This window comes from Colius striatus, chromosome 1, assembly GCF_028858725.1.
Source record: "Colius striatus isolate bColStr4 chromosome 1, bColStr4.1.hap1, whole genome shotgun sequence".
Classification (NCBI taxonomy): domain Eukaryota; kingdom Metazoa; phylum Chordata; class Aves; order Coliiformes; family Coliidae; genus Colius; species Colius striatus.
Window position 1 is genome coordinate 121,302,785 of NC_084759.1, and position 26,726 is coordinate 121,329,510.

The 26,726-nt window shown below is 43.6% G+C and overlaps 1 protein-coding gene across 5 annotated transcripts in view; it reads right to left on the reverse strand.

Moving 5' to 3' along the window:
* Positions 1-491: 491 nt before the first annotated feature.
* B4GALT4 (beta-1,4-galactosyltransferase 4) overlaps positions 492-26,726 on the reverse strand; it is a 31,410-nt gene continuing 5,175 nt past the window's right edge. For 2 of the 5 annotated variants that reach the window (XM_062005092.1, XM_062005082.1), the window contains 6 exons: positions 15,660-16,140; positions 13,941-14,173; positions 10,610-10,797; positions 4,085-4,207; positions 1,616-1,720; positions 492-1,193 (listed from right to left, as the gene is read on the reverse strand). In XM_062005092.1, the coding sequence (XP_061861076.1) occupies positions 1,046-1,193; positions 1,616-1,720; positions 4,085-4,207; positions 10,610-10,797; positions 13,941-14,173; positions 15,660-15,927 (1,065 nt within the window). In that variant the 5' untranslated portion in view covers positions 15,928-16,140 and the 3' untranslated portion in view covers positions 492-1,045. Of the gene's footprint in view, positions 1,194-1,615; positions 1,721-4,084; positions 4,208-10,609; positions 10,798-13,940; positions 14,174-15,659; positions 16,141-25,453; positions 25,578-25,885; positions 25,942-26,726 lie in introns of those variants that run through there. The other 3 variants (XM_062005109.1, XM_062005101.1, XM_062005072.1) reach the window with 3 other exon arrangements.

The following is a 26,726-nucleotide window of genomic DNA, read 5'->3' on the forward strand; positions in this document are numbered from 1 at the left end:
GAATAATGTGTCAATTGGATTTGTCCAGCATTGTACATAAGCAGAAGTTGCTCTTTGTCATGTAATTCTTAAGACACAATACACTAAAAGAAACTCTCCCAAGCCTGTCTGCAAAGGGTGCATATCCAACAAGAAGGGGGTAGGAGAGGTAGGTACAATGCAGCAAGGAAAGGGCTTTAATCAAGATTTTAGCAGAAATTCTGTAGCCCGGAGGACCAGCTTTCACCAGTCTTCTAAAACAAGAATCACAGGAAGACAAGGGCCTGGGTATGTATATCCATATGCACTCTGCCAGCAGCATGTCCCCAAAGCCTTAAGGTACATGGACAAGCATTTCACTCCATGTGATAGAGTGGGCTGCTGCCTTTCGTTCCAGGTCTCTCTAGAGTAACACAGAGCTTGCAGCAGAACCCCGACTTGCATTTTGCCACAGGACACTTGAGCAGGCCTGTAGCTGGGTGAGCTTGAGCTCATGATGAACAAGAGAAGCCTTTTGCATTCAAGAGAGTGTATTTATTGAGAGATTAACATCTCCTCACCCATTGTACATTATTGCCCTTCCCTCACACAGCCATTTTTCTTCAGGCTGGAAAAAGTTTAAATGGCTGGAAAAAGTTAAACCCTCGGCAAGTTTGTGGTTGGTGAAGGATTCTTGTGCTTTAATAAGAAAAGACTGGCCTGTTCCTTTTGAAGTCATGGCAGTGGTGGCAGCCTTCCCCCTAAAACAAGAAATTTAGGAATAGTTCCAAGAAGAGATTTTTTTTTTTCCAGGAGACCTAATTCAAGTCCTTCCACTGGACCAGCCCAAACAAGGACACATTTGCAAGTGTCCCAGCAGAAAGTGCAAAGAACACAAGGGCTTGGCCCTTGACTCAGCCCTTCTCTCTAGTCCTCACAAGAGGAAAATCTCAACTGCACAATCAGATGCTGTGAAGGACTTTCTTCTGTGCCACTGAAGTACTCTTTGAAGCAGAGGGCCAGGAGTCTGCTGTTAACAGCCACCACAATCAAGATCTGTTGCTGTTTCCTAGAGTCTGCGTGGTACTCATCCGTATGAGACCTTGGCCTGCACACTGAAATCCACTGTGATGTTGACATACAAAGGGTTATGTTCCACTGAGAGCAGTTTATATGAACATGAGTTCAGCCCGTCTGTTTGCCATGTTCTGGATACCTGACGTAGAAGCTTCATCCTGAGGACAAAGAGGAGGAAAATCTTCACTGAAGTACACAGGAGGGGAGTTACGAGCTCTTTCCCACTACTAGTAAACTTGGAGGCAGCAGAGCTACTACCATTGTGTAACTCTGGAATGTAAAGTTGTGCTTTTCCTGTCCTGGGCACAAACAATCAGACGGGGGGGGGAAAAGTTCTTTGGTGTCATCTCTGACAACATACACCCAAATCCTATCTTTGTAACTGTAACTTTGTAAGTTTCTAAGGAACATCACCCAGTCAGTTCTAGGCAGGTCTGACATACATAACAGCAGCCAGCTGTGAACAGGGGTGTCTCCCCAAGCCGCTGGGTACCACAGAATTGTCTGTTTGGCCCCCAGGTGCCTGCCTCCTTAGCCACATACCAAGGCAACAGAAGGTGAAATACAGTTCTCGTCTCACCTTTCTCCATTCTCCTCATTACCATGGTCTCGTTTGTGGAAGATCATCGTGTACCTTGCTACATCAGCAGACGGCCTCACCACTTTCATCTGCTGCATCTCAACCCTGGAAGAAGCAGTAGCACAGTGAGCAAGGTGCCACCTACAAACAAGCTCTCAAGGAAAACAACATTTAGAGACATCATCTCTTGTATATGCCATAGAAGCAAGCACAGAAAACTCTTTAAGAAACTCATCCGCATCTCGTCCACAAGCCCTTTTGCCAGAGAAAGGGGGCTCAGAGCTGCCATTTCTGGAGGACAGGTCGAGTAGGGTGACAGATACCCCTTTCTTCTGAGCAGAAGCAGGTAGCTGCTGCAGTAGAGGTCACATAGCGCTTTAAGCACTCATACAACAGACTATTTAAGTCAGTACTGACAGGTCCAGTTTGTATAGCCCTGTATTAACCTAGGAGGTCTGTAACAAGATTCCACAGGTTTTGCAACAAGCTTGTCTCAACCCCTGCAATAAAGCCCCTATACCTGATGGTTCTCCACTGAAAAAAGGGAAAAACTTGTTTTCTTTTTCAGTAGTTGGCCAACAGCTGCAAAATTATTTGTTCAGATGAAGAAAAACTCCTGAGAAGAGTGCCAGAAACACTAAGCCCCACACATGATTTAAGCATCTGACATCAGGGATTTGATTGGAGCTTCTGGCCTTCAATATATCTATGGGCAGCAGCACAATTTTGCTCTGTCAGCAGAAAGGGTTAACTACATGACAGCAGAATTAAGTAGCCTGGGTCATTGCTAGTCCCATCTGCATCTGAAAGAGGACTCAGAAGCCAAGAATTGAAGAAATCCAGCCCCTTACAGAATTCCAATGACTGCCTGTAGCAGTAAATTACCAAACCCAACACATGACCCAAGTCTCTCTGCCATGTACACCTTAGGAAGGAGCCCAAAAGAGATCATGACATTTAGCATTGGTGCTGAGCAGTAAGACCCAAGAGCACTTTGGCCCGAGTTCTTGAAGATGCTGAAGGCGCTGCTGCCATCTGCTGTCTTCGCTGAGGAAGGCCACAAGGATGTGTCTATGCAGCAACCCGCTAAGAGAGCAAGCTCCCCGTTCCCACCCTTTGCCAACTCTGTAACCCACCCCCTGCGAGATGCAGCCCCACACGGAAAGGCATCAGCCGGCTGCAGTTACCAGGTGCCGCACGCAAGCAAGCATCGCTTCTCATTCCAACCCCTTGCAAATACCAGAGACCCTCCAGCAAAATCCATCTGGTTCTCTACAGCCCATGGGAACATTTGGAGGAACACCACTAGCACCTTGGTTTGCTCCTTAACTCAACACTTCTAGGGGAGCTGAAGAATAAGGTAGTACCAAGCCATCCCCTACCATTATAAATGCCAGCTCTCTAGAGGTCACAGAAGAGTTGGTGAGTCTAGCTAGGAGTAGGAAGAAAAGCAACTTTGTGATTAAGAAGCAACAGTAATCCGTGTCTCCAGTAGACCTTTGAGATGTGAGATAGAGCTGACTGATCTGCTGAACTGACATGGAGGAAAAAAAAACCCAAACGTTAATCTGCAAGTTCTTAACTTGAACACACTTGATTTCACCATCATAACTATTTAACATCACCAAGGATACAAACTTTATGCCCCTAAAATGTTTGTGTGCATATTTAAGCAACTGAAAAAGGTAAACACTTAAGAATGACCGGGGATACCCGAGTTACAAATTGACAGGCTCTGCCACCAAAGCATGCAGGGCTGTAGGGGTTTTCTGTTGGGTTGGGTTCCCCCCACCTCCCATTACTAACAGCAATGCAGGATTAGAGGTCTCTTCCTAGGCAAGGCACATAGGATCAACAGAAAAATTTTGTTGACTTTTGTCCTGTTAAACCTCTCCAGTTAACAAGTTTCTCCTACTTTGACATGCAAGGCTGCAAAAATAATTTAACTGAGGGACGTGCATATCTAACGTACTAGTTATTCGCTATCTCATCTATAATCAACACCACTCACATACAAACTAAGCCCTACTTAGAGTAAGTCACAGTAGTCAACAAAGGCAAAAAAAACCCAATCCCACCAAAATCACCACACTCCCACATTCTTGCAAAGTATTGGAACTCAATACATTTGTGTAATCTGGCAAATCACGCTCCAGACTTCAATCTTATTATTTCTGTTATAACCAATTTCCCAGTGAGAACAGAAACACTGGGTATCTGTGACAAAGCCAAACCAAACCAAGCAACCCCAAAACCAAACCAGAAATCCTAACACATCCCAGCCCCACCTGACAGTGCTGTCAGAGGGAGGACCAGATCTCAGGGACACCCACCCTTTGCAAAGAGGAAACTGTTCATACAGAACTGCATCTTGCACACCAAACCCTCATTGTAATGTTTTGAATTGAAGGCTCCTGTAGTGCTCCCCCTTCAGAGGCTAGGTAGGAAGTCACATGATTCAAAATTTACCTGATTCGAAGGTCATCGTCTTCTCCACCCCAACCCCAGTAGTTGTTAGAGAATCCATTCACCTTGGAAAACTGATCTCTTGTTAGGGCAGTTACACCTCCAAAATAGCCCTTGTATCGTAACCTAGAAGTACACAAGAAGAGGAAATGAAGACTTGAAATTCAGATTCTACCAACAATGAAAATATCACCCTGAAACTCCAGATTTACACTTGTTTTTCAGACTTAAGGGTACACAAATCCATAAGGCTGATATTTTTTTCCTCTTTTCACAAGAAGGTGGTGATCTGCTTTAGGCCAGAGAAAGTTTAACTCTCCAACTGAGAGAACAGAGCCTTTTTCAGTAGTTCCTCTCTCTCTCTACATGGATACAGAAGGCGCTTCACTTCCCATACTCTAAAGGAACAAAGCTACACGCTAATATACTGGAAACATTGCAATGCTGATAGGAAGCCACCGATTATCTTGGATCTGAGTCCGAAAAGCTTGGCATGCAGTCAGGCTCTAGCAAGGGGGCATGTGCTCCAGGATACTGCAGGACTGATTCCAAGGTAAGGTACAGTGCAAGTTACTTAGTAACCAAATGCAATGGAGCTCTAAAATCTAAAGCAGATTCATTTGTAAAATCTACCTTCCTTGTCCTGGAAACTACCTCTACTTAAAAATGGTATTTACATACCAGGCTTATTTATTTTCTTATAGTGTTTTCCCAATTGCTTTTTAATGATACCTACCTCTTTCCTGGCCCTTAAGGCAAGCATTACACCACAGCCTCTACAACAATTGCATGGGGGATGTGCACATGGCTGCAGATTGCACTTAGATTTCTAGATGTCCATGAATAAACAGAGGAATGAATTGCCGAGGCAGAAAGTCTCCACTATGGCAATTTCCATGCCAGGCAAATGGAGGTGCAACACATTACTATTTCTGGTTTACCAGAAATGTAATTTAGAAAGACCAAAAAAGCCACCACACGCAGCATCCCTCGGACTGCATTCCCTGCCTCCTGCCGTGGCATCACGGGAGAACTGCAGAGGTTGAAGTGGTCTCTGGAGATCAAGTGGTACAACTCCTACTCAGCACAGGGTCTGCTAGAGCAAGTTGCTAAGGTCCATGTCCATTCAGGTTGAGCATCTCCAGGGATGGAGACTCCACCACCTCTCCAGGCAGCCTGCTCGACTATTTGACCACTCTTGCCAGTAAAAAAAGCTTTTTGGTATATTTAAATGGAGTTTCCTGAATTTCAGTTTGTCCCATTGCCTCTTGCCTTTCATGGAGAAGGGTCTGGCTCCACCTTTTTCAGTCTCTTCTATCAGGTATGTATACACCCTGACAAGCCCCACCTCTGCGTGCTCTGCTTCAGGCTGAGCTGTCCCAGCCCTCTCAGGTTCTCTTCATGGGTCAGACTGCAACCCTTTAATCACCCTCACGGCCCTTCTCTGGACTCACTCCAGTATGGCCACATTTTTATCATGCTGAGGAACTCAGAACTGGACACAGCACTCTAGGTATAGACTCAGTGATGCCGAATAGAAGGAAATTATCAGCTCCCTCAACCTGCTGACAGTACCCCTCCTAATGCAGCCCAAGATGCTCCTGGCCTTTGTCACACGGGCACTTTGCTGGCCCAGATCCTTTTCTGTAGGGCTGCTTTCCAGACAGCTGGCCTCCGGCAGCTACTCATGCATGGAGTTACTCCTGTCTAGATGCATTCTTGAGATTCCTGTTGGCCACATTCTCCAGCCTGACAAAGTCTATGGTACATCAACCACTCCTCCAAGATTTCCGTCTTCTGAAAACCTGCTGAGGGTGCAATGTGCCCTGTTCTCCAGGTCACTAATGAAGATATTAACTAGCACCAGCCACAGTATCAAACGCAAGTAAACCATCAGTGACTGGCCTCCAGCTGGACTTTGCTCCACTGATCAGAACCCTTTGAGCCCAGCAGTTCTGCCAGTTTTCAGTCCATCTCACTGTCCTCTTACTACTCTATACTTCATCACTTTGTCAGTGAGGATGTTATGGGAGACACAACTACTTGTCCCTCATCCACCCAGCTAGTCAAATCACAGAAGGCTATTAAGTTGATCGGGCATGACTTCTGAACAGACTTGCATCATCCCCTTCCCAGGGACAAAAAGGTGAGGTTGACCAGACTCTAGTTCCTCAAATCTTCCTTCTTGTCTCTCCTAAAGAGTGACATTTGTTTTCTTCCGGTTCTCAGCAACTTCTCCCAATCATAACCTTTCAAAGACAACAGATTGGCCTCATAATCACAGGAACTAGCTTCCTTAGCACTTGTGGATACATCCTATGAGGTCACATGGTTTTATGGTATGCCTAGTTTGTGTAAGTATTCCTTAACTTGATCCTCCTCCCCCAAGGACAAGTCTTCTTAAGTCCAAATTTTCCCACTGATATCAGATGCTTGGGATTCCAGCAGACAAATCTTGCCAGTAAGGACCAAGGCAGAGAAAGCATTGAATACCTTGGCCTTTTTCTTGTCTTTTGTCATAAAGTCCCCATCACACAGCAGGTATGCATTTTCCCTAATCTTTCCAGCAGCTGACGTACCTGATGCCCTTCACATTGCTTGGGAGATTCAGCTCCAGAGGGGCTTTGGTTTTCCTAACCCCACCCCTGCATCATAAGACAGCATCTTGTGTGTCCTCACAAGTCACCTGATTCCACTTCCACCTCTGGCATGCCTCCTTTTTCTCTTCAAGGTTTTTTCCAAGAGCTCCCTGTTCCTCTATACAGGCCTCCATCCATGCAGGACTTCCTGCACATGGGAATGGACCATTCTTGAGTATGAAGGAGGCAAGTCCTGAAGATGTACCAGCTCTGCTGAATTCCTCTTCTCTCCAGGGTCATCTCCCAAGTGATCCTTTCAAGTAAATCCCTGAACAAGCAGTCCAAGGTTGTGATCCTGCTATTTGCCTCATTCCCTCCTTGTTTCTGACATTCACATCCCTGACCAGTTCTTCCCTGTTTGTTAGGATAAAGTTCAGCAGAACACCTCTCTTCATCCGTTCTGATCACCTGTGTCAGGAAGTTATCATCAACATACTTCAGAAATCTGGATGACTCCTACCCTGCTGCATTGCCCTTCCAGCAGACGCTAAGACAATTAAAGTCTTAGGTAAGAATCTGGGTTTGTATATGTGAGGCTTCTTCCAGCCATAAACAGTAACAGCAGAGAATAACAGCTGTGCTGGAGACCAATAGTCCCACATCCCCCCCCTTCCAGCAGCCTTTGCTAGGGTGGGAGAACCAACTGCCCACCTCACATTCATACAGGCACACCACTGCTTACTTAGGCACTCTAATGGTCCATCCCCACTAGAGGAGCATACACCAAAGGAGCCAGAGCTGTAACCAGGACAGTGCTGCCCACTCAACAATTCTAAGGGAGAGCAGAACTGGCAGAGTACGGGCATATCTTGATCCTCTAGGTGACATCATCTGCAAAAATGCCCCTCTGTAACAATGTTCAGCCATCTCTTTCCTAAGGACAAGAGAACATCAGCTTTTCTGGGATTTTTGAAACTGAGCTGAAGAAACCATAAACAGAAACGGTCACCAGAAAAGGATGCTGTGCTCATCTCAAGGAAATAGCACAGCTATGCTAGCAAAGCTTTTCCCACCCTTACCTTTAGAATCATAGAATGGTAGGGGTTGGAGGGGACCTTTAGAGATCACCTAGTCCAACCCTGCTGCAGAAGCAGGCTCACCTGGTCACATAGGAACATGTCCAAGCGGGTCTTGAAGACCTCCAGTGAAGGAGACTCCACAACCCCTCTGGGCAGCCTGTGCCAGGGCTCCCTCACCTGAACAGTCAAATAGTTTTGTCTTAAATATAAGTGGAACTTTTTGTGTTCCAGCTTCATCCCATTACCCCTTGTCCTGTTGCTAGCTACTATAGAAAAAAAGGGATGTCCCAACCTCCTGACACCCACCCTTTAGATATTTATAAATGTTAATAAGATCTCCCCTCAGTCTCCTCCAGACTAAACAGCCCCAGTTCCCACAGCCTTTCTTCATATGAAAGATGCTCCAGTCCCCTGATCATCTTGGTGGCCCTGTGCTGGACTTGGTACTCCAGATGAGGCCTCACCAGGGCAGAGTAGAGGGGGAGAAGAACCTCCCTTGACCTGCTGGCCACACTCTTCTTGATGCATCCCAGAATGTCATTGGCCTTCTTGGCCACAAGGGCACATTGCTGGCTCATGTTTAGTTTATTATCAACCAAGACTCCCAGGTCTCTCTACAGGGCTGCTCTCCAGCAGGTCAATCCCCAGCCTGTACTGGTGTTCCTTCCATTATGCAGGACTCTGCACTTGTCCTTGTTGAACCTCATGAGGTTCCTCTCTGCCGAACTCTCAAGCCAGTCGAGATCCCGCTGAATGGCAGCACAGCCCTCTGGGGAATCAGCCAGTCCTTCCAGTTTGGTGTCATCAGTGAACTTGCTGAGGGCACACTCTGTCCCCTCATCCAGGTCATTGAAGATGTTGAACAAGACTGGCCCCAGAACAGATCCCTGTGGAACCGCACTGGCCACAGGCCTCCAACTTGATTCTGTGCCACCGATCACCACCCTCTGGGCTCTGTCATTCAGCCAGCTCTCCATCCACCTCACTGTCCACTCATCCAAGCCACACTGCCTGAGCTTTCTGACGAGGATGTTGTGGGAGACAGTGTCAAAAGCCTTGCTGAAGTCGAGATAGATGACATCCACAGCTCTCCCCTCATCTAGCCAGCCAGTTATGCACTCATAGAAGGCTATCAGGTTGGTCAAACAGCATTTCCCCTTGGTGAAGCCATGTTGACTCCCCCTGATAACCATCTTATATGTTCAGTGATAACATTCAGGATGAGTTGTTCCATCACCCTTCCAGGGATGGAGGTGAGGCTGACCGGCCTGTCATTTCCTGGGTTGTCCTTCCTGCCCTTTTTGAAGACTGGAGTGACATTGGCCTTTCTCAGGCACTCCTAGGTATCACTCTTGAGCTCAGGATCTTAATTCCTTCAGACATACCCAGGAATGCCCTTGGAAGTAGAGCATTATCATCCCCATTTCCCAGACAGATAAACAGAGTCAGTGACACAGAAAAAGTATGATTCTAGTTCCAAGCACCAATATCCTGCCAAATACCACTGCAGGGTATTCACAGCAGACTAGTGCAAGGTATTTGCAACAAAAACATTTTGTCAGTGCAAGACTCTTTAAAGCCAAAGCTTAAAGCTGACCCATAAACTAACAGTTCCTTTCCACAAATGAGAGAAACCTGAGGAAATGAATAGAAAGGTGACCCATTAGTAAAAGCAAAATGGTCCATGTGCATCCTTAGCTAAGCTAAACACTTGCAGTAACTATAGCTCAGGAGGTTACATAAAGCACCTCAAGCTTTGTTGCATCTTTTTAGGCTGGATTCTATGTGCCTATCAATTAACCGATGTTTCTGTTGCTTAGGTGTACAACTATCCTGTAGCCCTCAGCATTCTCTCTGCCTGGCACAGTGCTCCAAAAGCTTGTCACAAGCCTTGTTCACTTGTGCATGTTCCCATTTCCACTGAGTACATGGAAAGTGAGTATTAGCCTGTATAAGAATAAATACATCCTACCCCTTTCTCATACATTTAACAAAGGAAACACAGACGTGAAGCAGAGCTTTACTTCAAAGTACTCTTGAGGTCAGCTTTTGAAAAGCTCACTTCTAATTAATATTTAGAGACACATGACGTTAGAGGTGTCTGTTGAAAGAAACATATTCAATGAAGCCACTGTAGTCATTAAATTTGCCAAGCACAGGAGCCTTTTTTCTCTGAGGTGGACTGAAACTGACTTTTCAGTTTAAATTATTTATATCATACTATCACTTAGGAGTCCCATTTAAAAATCAGAACAATCTTGTATTAGGATGTTGTACATCAACTAATCAAAGGACGAGCCCATCCCTTGGCAAATTCTCACACTTGAGCTCTCAACATCAGAAGTTACCTCTTCGACAGCAAAAGCTAAGTGGCAGGTTTTATTAACACAATAGCAAGATCACACCTTCCAACCACAGGACCAGGAAACTTTAAAGGTATAGCTTTCACAAATCTTCATGCAACCTCTGGCATGTTACTTTTTTTTTTTAGAAACACCCTTTACCTCACCCCAGAAACCAGAATGATGACAATGGAATCTCCTTCTCCTTCAAAACCCACCTGGAGACATTCCTGTGTGACGTGATCTAGGTGGATCTGCTTTAGCAGGGGTGATGGACTGCATGATCTCTAGAGGTCCCTTCCAACCCTGACCATTCTGTGAATCTATGAGTCTGTCATCACTCATACCAGTGACCATGGAGCTGACTTCAGAGACATCCATACAGTCCAGACAGTTTGAACATTACAAACATAAATCTGGTGTCAGAAGGAAGGGTATACACCAGCATACAGCTCCCTCACAAGAGAAACATTATCAGTAACTTGGCATTTCCCAGTTGTTATTGTTTCCATAGTCCTGGTTTCTTACCTGTATCCAGTATTGTTCCTGCCAACTACAAGGTGCTTTGGTTGTCTGTCACACATGTAAATGTTAAAGTCGTTTTCTGGCACCAGATCCACATCATGGAAAATGAAGCAGTCCCAGTTTGCTTCTTTTAGGGCCTCTAGGTATCCTACATTCAGCAGTTTTGCTCGGTTAAATTTGGTGCTGCCTGCCTGTGGAAGAAAACAGAAAGAAAACCTCTGAAGGCGTCAAAGCTTTTGAAGCAGAACTGCTCTCAGGCATTCAATTTTATCCTGTGGCTTGCAACCACATCTGTGTGTCACAGCCTTTACAGCAGGAGCTACATAAAGAGCTGCTACAGAATGTTAGAGATACCATTAGAGCAGCCAAAGATACAAAGTGTTTCTTCAGTCTGCTTAACAAAACACTGCCAGAGCCAGGAGAGCCTATGGTTATCTAGGCACTAGAAGTATGCACGGTGCAGGATGCAATTTCATTGCTGTTGCTGCCCCTGCCCTGGAGCTCTCATCAGGCTACATACAAAACAGCTACCAGTAAACAGTTTGGAAACTGGCACTCCATAAATCTGTGTCAGTAAGGCTTATGGAAGTTCTAAAAAACAAAAACAAAACACCAAAACACTACTCCCACTAGTGATTGGACTACAGATGTCAGAGCACCTGCCAGATGATTTACACTTGTCCTCTCAGTTTGGATGGCAATGCTTAAAGAATTCACTGTACTTCCTCAAGTCACACAGTAGATGGCAGAGTGGGAAATGAAAAGCAGGTCTCCTCAATTTTAACTCTTATCTATAACCTAATCCATTGTTTGCCTTTGATACGAATTAGTGCATCTTCACTTGTCAAAAACAGCATTTTTCACCTTTGAGGTACACACATATATATATACACAAACCTGGCAGTTTTGTAAGCTTACCTCCTTGTCACTCTTCACAATGGAGCAACAGGTGTGCTTATCTGGCCATTTATTTTTTACTGGGCTGTACACACATGCCAGCCTTGTAGAAGGTTTTCTACTTCTGAGGACAAGGTGGGGAGTCACCTCAAGTTCCCACCTGGAAGTCAGAGGGTTAAGCCCTGTGCTCCCAAAAATTGGCAGGACAGACATTTTCCAGAGCTAGGAAACTGATGTATTCAAAGAACAGGGGAAAAAAAAGCAATTTTCAAGAGAAAGGAATCATTTGCTAGAAGGTTCCTGGACTGAAAGAGGCTCCATGGAAGACAAAAAAGAAGCTGGCCTCTCCAGATTGAGAGAAGGTTAGCTGTAGGGAAAAGCAGCTGAATACAAAGCATGTTGCATTGTTCTAAAAAGTAATGCTTTGCTCTGAAGCAGCAATTTGTTCACCATCACTAACAGCCACCTGCTCCTGCACAAAGAAGATTTAAGGGATTTATGGTTCCATACCTGCAGTTAGGGGAAATAAAGCCCAGTGCTCACTCTGAGAAATTAAGAGAGAGATAATCAGTTGCTTCCATTCTCACGCAAGGAAGGAATCCTACATGAAAAATTTAGATCCAACTCACCCAAAATCTATGAGGTCAAATTTCTGAGTGGGTTTTTTTTTTGTGGCTTATTGGTTTGGTTGTTGTTTTTTGGGGGTTTTTTAAAGTGTCCTATATATGAAAAAACATCCATCAGGTAATCTCCTGATGATGAAAAAATAGGTTACTGAGTGACCAGAACAATCTGGATGACTAGTGAACAACATGTTGATAACTTCACTTGTATTTGGTACCAAACCCAGCCTAGGTCAGCAGCAGCAGCATCTGCCATCTACTGCAATTCCATCTCCCTCATCAGCACAGTCAGTGGCTACAGCCCACTTCTGCACAAAGGCAACCAAATGACAGCTAAAATTGCTTTCCAGAACGAGTAGTTTTTAATGTTATACTGCATGCTAAACAAACAGCAAAGTTCACTCTCATCTCTTATTGAGGAAAGAACGTCCTCCTTTCCATGGAAGAAGAGCACCAACCACAAGACAAACACCTTAGGAAAGAAATTACTCACCTTTTAGAGATTCCAAACTCAAAGTCTTTGGGTGTGCCTAACTACACAGAAAGACTATGCAAAAGCTTCCAGGCTTCCAAGTAAAAATTCAGATAGAACAACTCCAGACTTGACATTGCTGCTCCCATCAAATATTTCATATTTCTGTATTGGTTTTTTGCCAACATGACAACAGCCCTCCTCCACCTCACATATGTCAGTAAATGAAGAGCATACGCCCATTCTCCCAAGGAGTTATTGCTAACCACTGCTTGCTAGCTGAGTGAGCCATTAGACATACAGTTACAGTACATACTAATGAAGAAAAAAAAAATAAGTTTAGTTTTTTCAACTCTATGGGTCACTTGATGACTCTAAACAATGAAAGAACATTCTATTCCAACTTAAAGTATATATCCTGCCATGACTTTTGTTGCTACTCAGCTGTGCCATTGAGTAAAAGTGTATAAGCTTTCACCTAGAATGCACTGACTCCTACTGGTTAATTTACTGCAGCCTCTTTAACCAGAAGCAGAGAAGCTGTTTATCACCTTTTCCTCCTGCTATTTGAAAAATCTGTTCAAAGTAGAACACATAAGTAAAAGAAAGCAAACACAACAAAAGCTCAAGACAACATATTATAAGAGAGAAATCTATACTGCTTTTAGCTTACGAACACAAGAACACAAGCACCTTAGATGAAATAACGTGGCACAATTCTGTACACTCAATTTTTAGCCCCTGACTCGGCAGAGCTAGAAATAATGCAAATAAAGACATTGATTAACCTTTCAGGAACCAAGTGCTCTCAACCATGGCTACTTCTTCCCTCAGCCCTTGCTGGGCAAGTAAAGCACGCACAAGTGGTAGCCATCATGTTAACGTGAGACAGCAGAAGTAAGTACAACCACATGATACACACAGCTCACTAAGCTTGACAGCTAGCAAGCAGTTAGGAGAGAAGAGCTGGATATAAACTGAGACCTTTGATCCACAACTCCAAATTTAAAAAGACAACGTCAAGCTAGTTACATATGGGCATACTGCAAGAGGAGTGAGTTGCATTAGCAATGTGAGATGTGCTTACCGTGAAGGCTAACTCAAAAGCAGTGTTACCTAGACTGAGAAACAGACACCAGTTAATGACACTGTTTATACTTCACAGCTTTGCTAACAGCAGCTGAGATCCTGTAGTGCTAGGAGCAATGGCTGCAGCCCTCAGGTAGTAGAAGAGGGCTCAGAGGACTGACGTTAGACAGCAGAGGCAGCAGCGTACCTCTGCTTGGACTCCAGAACACTGACATCATCCCCACCCAAAAGCGTGTCTGCACAGTTGCCTCACCTGGTGGATAACGTAGATGCCATAGTCCAACTGCTGCCTTTGTAGGAAAGGGTGGAGGTGCTCCAGGAGGTACAGCAGATGCTTCTCTCGATTGCGATGTGGGATGAGGATGGCAACATGCTGCAACGCTGAGCACTCTGTAGGGTGATACCGGCCCTTGGATACCTGAGGGTTCTCCTTTTGCACTTCTTCTAGTGTGAGAGATGCTTTGAAGGTGAGTTTGGTGGCACCTCCTATAGGAGAAGCACAAAAAGCTTTCCTGAGTCATTTGGGGGTTTGGCTAGTCCAGTCACCTGATGAGGCACTCTGTAACCAGCATAAGAAACCCAGGTTCGAGCCTCAGTCAGCTTGGAAGGGGAAGGTTTTGAGCATTTAGCTGTTTGAACTGATTATACAGTAAGGATGATAAAAAAAGTATATTAACAAAAATAATCAAGAAAATTTCCACCCTACTGCTGGAGGATTGGCCAGAGATGGCTGCCAGGGCAAAGCAAATGAGAGGGAAGTGGAAACAGACATAGGACTGTGATCACGAGAAGTCATCTCCACTTAAAGCATAAACAAAATCACCACAGGTTTAAGGCTATAAACCCAAAAGATAAAACGTACCAAGGCTTTCTGTAACCGAATGAAACTGTCATCACTTCCATGGCACTAAGCTATCATTCCAGCCCCTCTGGACTAGGCAGACCCATGAATGAGACAATGCAGACAACCATGACAGCTACAGCCACATTGTGTTTACTTAAATGCATCCTGGTGGCAGCAGTGGGGGCATGCAGCTAGACAGCAGCTTTTCAGACTACATTAGGAAAAAATCCAGTTTCCCAAAGAAATCTCTAGTCAGGTTCACGGGAAGGAGGAAGAAGATGACAATGACATGATACTGTAGAGCAGAAGCCTGATGCTGCTAGCAATACCAGTACAAAAAAAAACCCCAACAGAAATGGCCAAACCAACGGAAACAGTCACCTATTCATCACAATTAGTGCTAACCCCAAAACAGCTGCAAAGTCTTTCAGTTGTCAAGATAGAGAGACAAAAGTACATCTAATGATGAAAAGGTAAAAAATTGAGCGAAGGTGAAGACTTTGGTGGAGATAAAATTTAATAGTTTAATTAAAAAAAGCAAAAGCAAGGCAAAAAGAGAAATTCATTACTTCCTGCTGGCAGGCACATCTCCAGCCACATCCTGGAAGCAAGGCTTCAGCACATAGAGCAGCTGTTGCAAAGACAAGCATTGTAACCATGAGCATCTCCTTCCTCCTTTCCCTGAGCTTTGATTGTCAAGCATGACAAATGGTATGGAACAGGTATGGAAAAACCAGTCAGTTGGGGTCAGTTGTCCCAGCTGTGTCCATTCCAAATCTCTTGTCCACCTCCAGCCAACTAGATTTTAGGGGCCTCAAAAGAGAGACACTGTGCCTCAATGTGCAAACACCATTCAGTAGGAGCCAGGTCACAGGTGCATTACTCAAGCTGGTTTGGTCACAAATTCAAAGCATAGCACCATACAGGCTGCTCTCGGAGCCAGATCCAGCACAGACACTCTGCACCACAAGCTGCTTCCTCACCCAGAAGTGCTTATTGCAAATGATTGCGTTGAATTTATTTAACAGGAAAAGTGTCTAACTGTAAAATGGCTAGGAAGAAAACCAAGTCAGGAGTACCAAAGCAGATGTAACTTGTTAGAAAGGAGAGGAAAGCACTGCGACTTACGCAGGTATGGAGATAGAGCTGGACAGGGACCCTGAAATGACTTCACCGTGGGCACTTTCACAGTTGATTCCATCTTCTCTTCCTTTTGACTGTCCTCCAGGTTAGTTACCTTTCTGAAATACTCCACCATGGTCTTAGCTTTAGAAATTTCCTGTCTGGAGTCCACAAAGTAACTGAACACAGCCCATAGCACTATCAAACACAAAGTGACAAACACCAACATTTTGAATTTATAGAAGAGGTGACAGACATACAAGCTCAAGGCCATGGCTCTCCCTGATCCACAAACAGCTTCCTCTTCTCTGATGCCAAGGCAGGTCACTGTGAACCCAGTGAGGACGAAACCAAAGGTCCCAAGAAGAACATCACAGTAAAGAAGGAAAGCTGGAGGTAGGAAGGGCTGCCACACTTCCTGTAGTTTTGCAGTTCAGGGAGCCATGGTGCTTTTTTGCTCTTCAAACATCAGAAAATACAATTTTATCTAGGAAAAAAAAAAAAAAAAGAGGCCACAGTTGCACAGTTAGTTTCTACTGCTCATGACTACTGTAATTTCACAGACTTCAGGAAAATACCTTATGACAAAATATGAAAGGAAAAGCAAGTATGCACTACTGGTCAGAAACTAAGACACTAACCAGCTGCCAATCACTTCCTTGCTTGGTTCTCCACTCACAGTATTCTCCACCTCTCCCATCAGAAAGTGTAGGCACTACCCCATGTTATGGCTGTGTGCAGTGCTTGGCAATACACTGGCTTTACCACTTCAATTTCTACCAAAACTAAGAGCAGCTGCAGTGCAAGAGATTCTGCTGGCTATGAATAAAGTTAGTTCCCCCCATCAAAATGAAAGCCACGTGAATATCTACAGAATTAAGCCGTTTTCTTCTGTAAGACAATGTTATTGATGCTACGATGCTCTGCACAACTCAGTGTTAACCCCACAATCCTTGACTAGCATCAGAAATCATGCCTCTGGATCTGCTACCTGCCAGTTCCACCTAGTGGGTCTTTGACCAGTACACTCCTCTACCACATACTGCTGCGGAAGGAAAATCTTCCTGCTAGTCAAGAAAACGTTCTGTTTTTCAATGTTAGGTCTGTGAGGATCCAGTCCTTTGTTGTTTCCTGCTGTTTTTCAAGACCTCCATTTTCATACAACCTTTCACTGCCACTACCATAAAGTTACCATCCTAATACTTCTGTCTATTATTATCATCTCATATCAGCGAAAGAATGAAATTTTAATAAAAGAGAGCTTTGATATGGAAAACACATGAGAAAATTGCCACCTGTGAGAAGAACAAGGACTGAGGTTAAGTGAAGAAAAGGCAGTGATTAAAAGACAATGCACACAAAACAGTCTGGCTCAAATAAGAAGAAACGCAAAAACATGCAAGGTTATTTTATACCAGCTTTCAAAATACATGAGATCCCGGAGAGAGATCACAGGCAGAAGGAATATCCTAATTCTACATTCCCAGTAGTTTAACAAATATTTACAGGGATGTATGCAGGAGTCAGTCAGATCTCAGACTGGCAAGAGTAACTACTCAAGCTTCTCAGGGTTTGCTGGGAATAAGCAGCTGCTGTCCCTCCCAGCAGGCATCACATGGAATGGCTAACCTGCTCTCTTCATCCACACTCAATACAGTGTCCTAAGGAAGCAACACAAATGTTGCTGGTGACCTTATCACTAATGGTGACAGGTCTCCACATCAACCACAAAGATAGAAGAGATGGGGGGGCAAAAAAAAAAAAAAAGGAGGCTATACTCGAGAAATAAATATTACAAGGAAAGGAAGGATGAAAAGAAAAGGTAGAGAGGAGTGGGAGGAGAAGAGAGGCCTTGACAAGAAAAAAAAAACCAAAAAACAAGCCACGCAGTCAAATTAATAACCATAGGGTTTTTTGAGGGGTTTTGCTGCTTTCCCTTCCCCCACCTCCCCCAGTAGTCTTCAAGAACTCAAGGACAAAAATCACCAAAACAAACAAGAATGGAAGCCTGTGTTCCTCTTAGTCTTCCCCTCATCTCCTGGCCCTTGAGATCACATTTTCCAATGAATTTTTCCTGTTTGATAAATTACATTGCAGAGCCCATGGGTGTCTGCCTCATTATTCTTTTAAAAGACACAGAAAAATTAGCTTAGTTTGGTTACATCCTTTCCCCTGATTTTCCACATGGGAAACCATCAGAACAGCCTGTAGGGTACCAACAGCATGGCTCTACTACTCTCCAAAGCAAACCTGAGAATGAACAGAACTAGTTTTTCTTCTGTTGACATCCATCAGCTCTGTTGTCAGAACCACAAAGGAAATACCAGCTACACTTAACATTCACCTGACCTACAAACCAAGGAAGTCTACACAGTTCAGGACAGCTACATACATCACAAAGAAAAAGAAATCAAGATGATCAGCAAACATAAGCTGCCTGCTGATAACACGCACACTACTACTTTCTACTGTCAGCTTGTAAAATACAACTAGAAAACAACTTTGAGGAGCAGTTAGTAACACATTTCAGATACAATAAGCCTGGCTACTTGTTTCTGAAGACAATTCATTTTATCACGCAGTAAAACAATATCCAACTTCTGTACTACCCAACAGAACAGAGACTTCATATCCAAATGCAAAGCCATTTCAGGCCTTAGTTATAAAGCTTTTCAAACTTAGCACACCTTCTTGGTGCATTTACAATCCCCCCAACACTTTTCTCTCTCCTATACAGCCAACACTGACAGCAGAAAAGCTAATTAGAAACTTACCTCCTTCTGCATTATTGCAACTGTTCAACGAATTCCTACTAGAGAATTATCTGACAGAGGTCTCACACACCCCTAGGAGACCACAACTCTCAACTAACAGCTAACTCAACAAGCCATACTTTTGTAAACACTCAATACTCCTTTCACCATAACCCTGGGACAAGGAACACTCAACCATAATATCATGCTACACTAGCAAGCATAATATAGTAATATATACAATAGTAATGTCTCAAAACCACCACATACACTGCAGAGGAAGTCTGCCCGAAGTATTTTGGGGCATGCTTTCTGACAACCTGCTACAGATGTCAGATGATGCTAACCCTGGGCCCAGCTGCACCAGCTCACCTGGCAGCCTAGTTCTCTTTCCAGTACCTGTCACACAACCTTTTTCACTTACAGTGCAGGATGTGACATGTACTGACTGAGCGCTGGAGATGGTACCACCACTACTGTGAAAGACTGCGGTTGTTATCAATAACCAATACTATTTCCAATCTTTATTCTGCTTTTTCTCGTAACAGCTGTAGGCTATTGCTGAAGTACTGAACCACTCCGTGAACACACTACTGGGAATGCAGGCAGATGGAGGCAAGGGGACTGAGACGTGAAAAAGCAACAGGAAAAGAAGTATGCGGAAAATCTCAGGGAGAGAAAAAGCACAGAACAAGGGGATTCACTTTCCAGCAAACAAGATGCTCCAGTTTGCCCAGCAAAACAGATGAGAGTAATTGCTCTTTTATGATTAAGAAAAATTACTCAAAAATTTTGAGTGGGCTCATGCAGAAAATGGGTTATAACCAGTAAAAAATCTCCCTATGTTTCTAGAGTCTATTAGCATGTAATTATGGAATCAAAACTTTGTAAATTGCTCACCTAACCTCTACTTGCAAGTTTCCGTGGAGTAATCTAAATTGCTGCTTTTCATAACCTCCCAGTCACTGTGCAACATTAAGCAGGTGAAGCACTTCCCCTAAGGGGGGAAATCTCTTCATAATAAACCAATGGTATGGCTGGACTAAGTGCATACAACAGGATGAAATCTCCATTACCAGTACGCAATCCAAACAGGTCCCAGATTAACCCGGGCTGAAAAGGACAACATACTTCATAGGACTTACATTCAACAAACACTCTGATTGTATTACTAGCAGTGTAAATTATTTGCTGTGAGAACTAAGACCACATCTCCACTAAGTTCTATAGCAACAAAATGTTGCTCTTGCTTAAAATACATTTGAGCACTTGAACAGAGCAGCATAAATATGTTCACGTGACCACAACCATTAGTCACATTTCAAATCATCCCAATGCATACACAGAAGGGCATAATTCATATTTCATAAACTTGCAGTTTGGTATTTTGAGATTTTCCATACAGAATATGATATGCATTTCAAAATGTAAAAAGCATGAAAATATTCTGGGTATTATAAATGGAAAACAATGAACTACACATGAGCCAGCAATGTGTCTTCGGGACAAAGAAGGCCAATGGCATCTTGGGATGCATCAAGAAGAGTGTGGCCAGCAGGTTGAGAGAAGTTCTCCTCCCCCTCTACTCTGCCCTGGTGAGGCCTCATCTGTAGTCCTGTGTCCAGTTCTGGGCTCCTCAGCTCAAGAGGGACACAGAACTGCTGAAAAGAGTCCAGCACAGGGCCACCAGGATGATCAAGGGACTGGAACATCTTTCATATGAGGAAAGGCTGCGGGAACTGGGGCTGTTTAGTCTAGAAAAGAGGAGACTGAGGGGGGATCTCATTAATATTTATAAGTTTATAAATGGTGGGTATCAGGAGGTTGGGGCATCCCTTTTTTCTGTTGTATCTAGCAACAGGACAAGGGACAATGGGATGAAGCTGGAACACACAGTTCCATTTAAACATAAGAAAAAACTATTTTACAGTGAGGGTGAGGGAACAGTGGCACAGGCTGCCCAGGGAGGGTGTGGAGTCTCCTTCCTTGGAGGTCTTCAAGAACTGCCTGGACACATTCCTATGTGACCTGATCTAGGTGAACCTGCTTCTGCAGGGGGGTTGGACTAGATAATCTCTAAAGATCCTTTCTAACCCTACCATTCTATGATTCTATGAAAACCATATATAAATCAATTTACTAATCAATGTGCCTTATATTATTACTTCATGGTTAAAAGGTATTAACTGTTTGGATGGGTTTTTTTTCTGAAACACAAGAATGGCATGTGAACAAAAAGGCATGTCTGATTCTACTAACAAATGATGAACAACTGTACCCTTATGAATGAATGTAACTGAGCAACAAAGCAACAAAGTGGAGAGCTGGCACTTTCAGGACTCTCAAGGATGGAGAACTCATGAACTTAAGAGGACAGTCACTGTAAATAGAAGGACAAGCAAGAGGTTTAGCCTCAATAAAAACTTGCCTGTCAGAGAAATCAAAGGGAAACTTGATCACTGTCCATTTGGAGGGTGCTGGTTTACCATTTCATGCTACGTACTGTCTATTTGAAAAAGTCATCTTTCAGCAGCAAGCTTAAAATACCTGCCTTTCTAAGTCAGGCAGCTAACCCAGAGTCAAGAACACCACAGTTTGGGCCTTGCTAAAGAAAAAAAAAAATTAGACCCAGGGACTGCTGTGAAAAAGACACACTTGGAGAAGCAGAATAAAAGCAAGACTTGTAATCCATGCATAAAATCATTATTAATGGAGAGCCTTAATAAAATACTGATTAGAATAGTCATGCAGTATCTACTCCAACCTTAAGAAAGCCTAACAGTCATTCTGTGATTCAATAACAGAGCAGACTTTTTGCATTTCGTTACTACCAACTGGATAAAATTAAACTCTTTAAATTTAAGTACAGGTTGAGGATACATAAAGAAATCACAGAATGGCTGAGGTTTGAAGGGAGCTCTGGCAGTCATCTGGTTCAGTCCCCCTGCTGAAGCAGGACCACCTAGAGACAGCTGCCCATGACCAAGTCCAGATGGCTTCTGGATATCTCCAAAGATGGAGACTCTGCAGCTTTCCTGGGCAAACCGTGTTAAAGCTCAGTGATGGTCACAGCAGAAGAAGTGTTTCCCGACATTCAGATACAACCTCCTGTATTTCAGTTGTATGTATCAAGGTTAGGCTGATCAACCTATAGTTCCCTCAGTGATGTTTCTTTTCCTCCAGCTTTCAGGTGCTTCTCTGTCACAGAGTCTTGAAGGGTGGAAGAGACCTCAAAAGATCATCTAGTCAAACCCCCCTACCATGATTGATCAAAGATTATCAAGAGCAGCCTTGCAATGATAGTCAGCTCCCTCAGCGTTCATGGGTGCATCCCATCATGGCCCATGGACCAAGGTACATTCTGTTTGCTTAAGTATTGCCTGACCTCTTAAGTAATCCTCTTCTATCAAGGATACATCTTTCTTACTCCAGCCTTTTGCCCTGACCTCTGTGACCTGGGATTCTTGAACCCTAGTCTTACTAGTAAAGGCTGAGGAAAAGAAGGCATGCAGTAGCTCAGCCTTTTCCATATCCTGCATAACCACACCCCCTGTCCCACTGAGCAACAGGCTTACATTTTCCCTCATTTTCATCTTGTTATATATGTATTTTTACAAAAACTCTTCATCATCTTTGATACCCTTTAAACTGTGGCTGATATATTGGCTAGGGATAAAAAAGAAGATCCAGTAAGACATTAGAACACGTGCAAACAATAATTCAATACTAAAAAAACCTTGCCACAAAATCTCCATGATAGTGGAATATATTTCTTCTTTCTATACTTTGTAACTCAGGGTGACTAACGCTCAAATATGCAACAGGCTTTTTCCCTCTCCCTCATAACTAAACTCTTCTCAGAGCTCTCATAATTAACCTTCAAAGTCAGCAAGAAACTTCCATAGGAACACAGAGTGCAACATTTCTGAAACGAATTCTCAGCAAAGCATAACCAAACCTAATTTAGAAAATTACACATGACTAGAAGGGCACAGCACTGCAGGCCAAAAGTTAAAAAACATCACAGTAGCCACTTCAAAATCTATGAAATTTATTTAAAAAAAAAAAAACTAAACAAACACAAAAAAAACCAAAAGCCTCCTGCTGAATAATTACTAGACGTGACTTATTGGGACTTATTGAAACTGGGTACCACGCAGCCAATAAGCATAGTATCTGTTCCACAATAATTTCCTAGGTAACATAACCTGCAGCCTTGGATGTTGGCCACAGAATCATCACAGAACCTTAAGGGTTGGAAGGGACCTGGAAAAAGATCTTCTAGTCCAACATCTCTGACAGAGCAGGACCACCTAGAGTAAGTCACACAGGAACTCGTGCAGGTGGGTTTCAAATCTAACTGTGAGAGTTCTTACTGAACGTGACCAAATACATGGCTGTGCTGGTTTATGAACATGACTGGACTCAAGGTACATTGTGCTATTTGTGCATCTGTAATCATGATAGTTCAATATACTGAATGCAATCAGACTTATACCAAATTAGGCATCACTGAGAATCTAAGCCCAGCCACCCTCAACCCCTCTGATATCTGAGGATAATTTGGAATGCAAGGAGGTTTATTTTCTGTCAAATTCCTTTAACTTTTAACACAACAAATCCTCAGTTTACCAAATATGGCATCTGTCAGTGTGGTAGTTTGAGCCTGGCTGGATGCCAGGTGCCCACCACACCACTTTATCCCCCACCTCCTCAGCAAGCCAGGGAAGGGGAGAAAATAAGATGGGAGTCTCGTGGGTTGAGATAAAAGCAGTTTAATAAATAAGTAGCAAAGCTGCGCGCGCGGGAAGCAAAGCAGAAGCAGATAAAGCTGTTACTCTCTACTTCCCATCAGCAGCGATGTCCGGCCACCTCCCGAGAAGCAGGGCTGCAGTACGCGTAGCGGTTGCTTTGGGAAGGCCAGAAATGAATCTCGCCTCCCCTTCCTGCTCCTCTCCCCCAGTTTATATTACTGAGCTGACGTCATATGGTATGGAATATCTCCTTGGTCAGCCTGGGTCAGCTGTCCTGGCCATAGTCCCTCCCAAGATCATGCCCACCCACAGCTATTGGTGAAGGTGGGGGAAGGAATGCTGGAGGGACAGCCCTGATGTTGTGCAAGCGGTAGTCATAATATTGATATCAACAGTAAGCACAGCACTGCAAGAGCTGCTGTGGAAAATCACTACCGTCCCAGACCCACTACAGTCAGAATTCCAAACTCAACGAAAAATGAGAAAGGTCTCCCTCTACATGTAGACATACTCACATCCAGACAGACGCTGCAAACAGACTCCTAAACATATCCATGATCATATTGAGGCACAAAAATACTACACAATCTGTGTTCCCAAACACCATAGCTATACCAATAGCTGTCCCTGTGGTCTGCAGTTGTCTTCCAACTTAAGTTCTGTAGACTGCTATGTTTTTTGAAACACATGCCAAAACTTACTTGTTTGCTCCAAGGCTCCTGGCAGTGTTCAGAATACGCTACCTATAGGATCTGATCAGAAATGCAGTGTTGTATGACTCTTTCATGAACAGGAGAACCCAACATCCTTGACCCTGTTGGCACAAATACAAAGCCCTAACTTGCCCCTCTCCATTCAGGAAGTTCAAAATAATAAGCAAGGTTCCAGTATGGACAAAACTTCCTCTGAGACAAACTAGGAAGATCAGAACTCTATCCATTTCCATTCAAGATTTTCCCAACAGAAATATACATGCATTGGATTTTGACATGCTTCCCCATGTAAAGCCTACAAGGTAAATCTACCCATTCGTGTAGCAGCCCAGTTGAAGCAACTAGAAGATTGCTCATATTGATGACTGGTAGCCCTGGTCCAAATATTAGTGAAGGAAAGTTACCTTCCAATATGTAACTCCAACATGTAATCGGAGTTGATAAAAACTCACTATTTTCCACTCACTTATTTCTCCCCCCGATACATTTTTTGATAAAAACTGTCCTTATGGCAACTATGCTAAATCCTAGATTCACATGACTACTTATCAAAAAAGTCACAGTTAACAATACAAATAATCAGTGAGAACACTAGATGCCTGTATTTTATTTTTCATTTGTTTGCGTTTAAAACAATTCACACTATATTTAACACCTGCAAGACACCTCCAGAGAGATACAAATTATGTTTCCATGCATCAAATGGAAGTAATTTACAACAACTTTCTGCCTCTACCTATTTCAAACTGAGCAGTAAGGACAGATTTCTTATCATGCAGGGTTTTACACAAGTCCTCAGAACTTCCTCAAGCCCATGCACAACAAATTCCACAGGCAGCAGAACTGGTTCAGCAGCAAAAAGGACTCACTTCAACCTAACTTTAAAAACCCTCATAGGTTAAAGCAGGAAACAAAGCATGAAATTGTTCCTTGGGACTGCATTTATCAGCTCTGTACTAAACAGACCATTATTCAGTATTTTATGTAGGTCAAAATCAAAAGCAGCAATGAGTGAGCTCTGGGTGTATCATGAAGAAGTATATCAATCTTCTTCATTAAATCCTCCAAGAAAGAATCAAATTCTTTACAACTGACAAGGTAGAAAGATCACCGTACAGCATTTCTGTATAAGATACTTCAAGTCCTCAAGCTTTACAAGTGTCTAAACCTGCTCCTTTCACAGGCATTTCCTTCTTTTCAGCAGATTAGTTTTTCAGTAGGGCATTAAATAGTTTTTAACCCCTCCTTTATACTACACTTTTATAATCCTATTATCTCTTCCTGATGTAAAAAAGACCCAACAACTGCACTGAGAAATGGTTATGCCACAGGCTATTTAAAAACAAAACAAACAACAAAACAAAGCAAACAATGAACAAAAGAAACCCAATCCTCAGACAAACACTCTTTCCACTTCTCAGGATTTAAAGCCAAGAGAACTTAAGCAGCACACATTGCTGCTGCCACATCCTCCCTTCTTCCTGTAGCGCAGTCACTCCGGAGAAGTATGGAGACCTCTACTCAAGCAGCAGACACTTTTTCACCCTGGAAATCCCACACCATAAAGAAACCTCTGTTACCTCTCACATGTTGCAGAAAAGAGACAGCTCAAAATTCACAGGATGACTGGAGGGGGGTAAGGAAGGGAAACCAAAAAACAACACATCTTGCTTTTCCCCAGCCCTAAGCAGCTCTAGTACAATCCCACACGCCCCTCCCTCGGCTCCTGTCCCAGACAGGAATGGCAAACAGCCTCTCCTCTCTCTTCTCCTCCTACAGCATGAGGGCACTCAGGCATATCTTAACAAAGCCCTGTGCCAGAAACAATACTATATAGAAATAATTACAATTACAAACCATCCAGATAGAAACAATTGCTCAGGCGTTCATTCTTAAATGCAAACCATAATTTCTAGTGGAGCCTTTTTGGTATCTGCTCCATTTAGAGGTTTTTAACCTTAGAGATGCCATTCTTTTTATGTAGTTCAAGCTGCTCACCCTCTTGTCCATACCTGTGGAGAAATCCAGGCTCTGCCACTGCACTCTTCTTATCACCCAGACATACCTGCTGATGAAAGTGCCAACCATAGAGATAAGACTGTAGTTTACACAAGGGTGTTTCAAACAGCCTGGCTTACTGACCGTTTTTTTTTCACCACAGGTAACTTCTTATTACAAGGTTGCCCTTCTCTAGTACTTTTCCCACCACTTTGCCCCATAGCATTCCTCCCACAACCTTGCAGAATCGGCAGAATGGTAAACAATGAAGCTGTCTCTGCCATCCTGCCCATCTGGGGCTCTCCCAGAATACCAGAGAAGCAGTGCTACAACGCCAGCCGTGCTGGCTGAGCTCTGATCTGGCATACAGCTGCTACCAAGAGTTTTGCTGCCAAGCTACCTAAGCCTCCTCCCTAGCTGCTACATATTAAGCTGACAAACACACTTCCTTCCTATTTTAGAGGAATTTATGAGTGCACCCATATCAGGTAAGGAATGGGATATCTCATGTTTCCAGTCAATATACAGATAATGACAAAAGATATATAAAGGATGAGACCCGAGTATACACAGGGTACACACCTAAGAAAGACTGTTAGAGGGAAGGAGAGAAAACATAGGTACAGCCTGATGACAAGTGTTCATCTTCTGTAACCCAAACCTGTTTGAACTTTTTGTGCAACACCTACATCCTAAGCAGGCAGATGTTTCAAAGCTTTCCCAGGAAGTCTCCTCTAATGCCCCAACGGTCTTATTTATTGCCAGGACTGCACAAGAGTTGTGTGGGAAAACTGTAGTGTATGTTTCAAACAGTCAGCCACATGCAATCTGACCAGCATGGATCTCAACCATCAC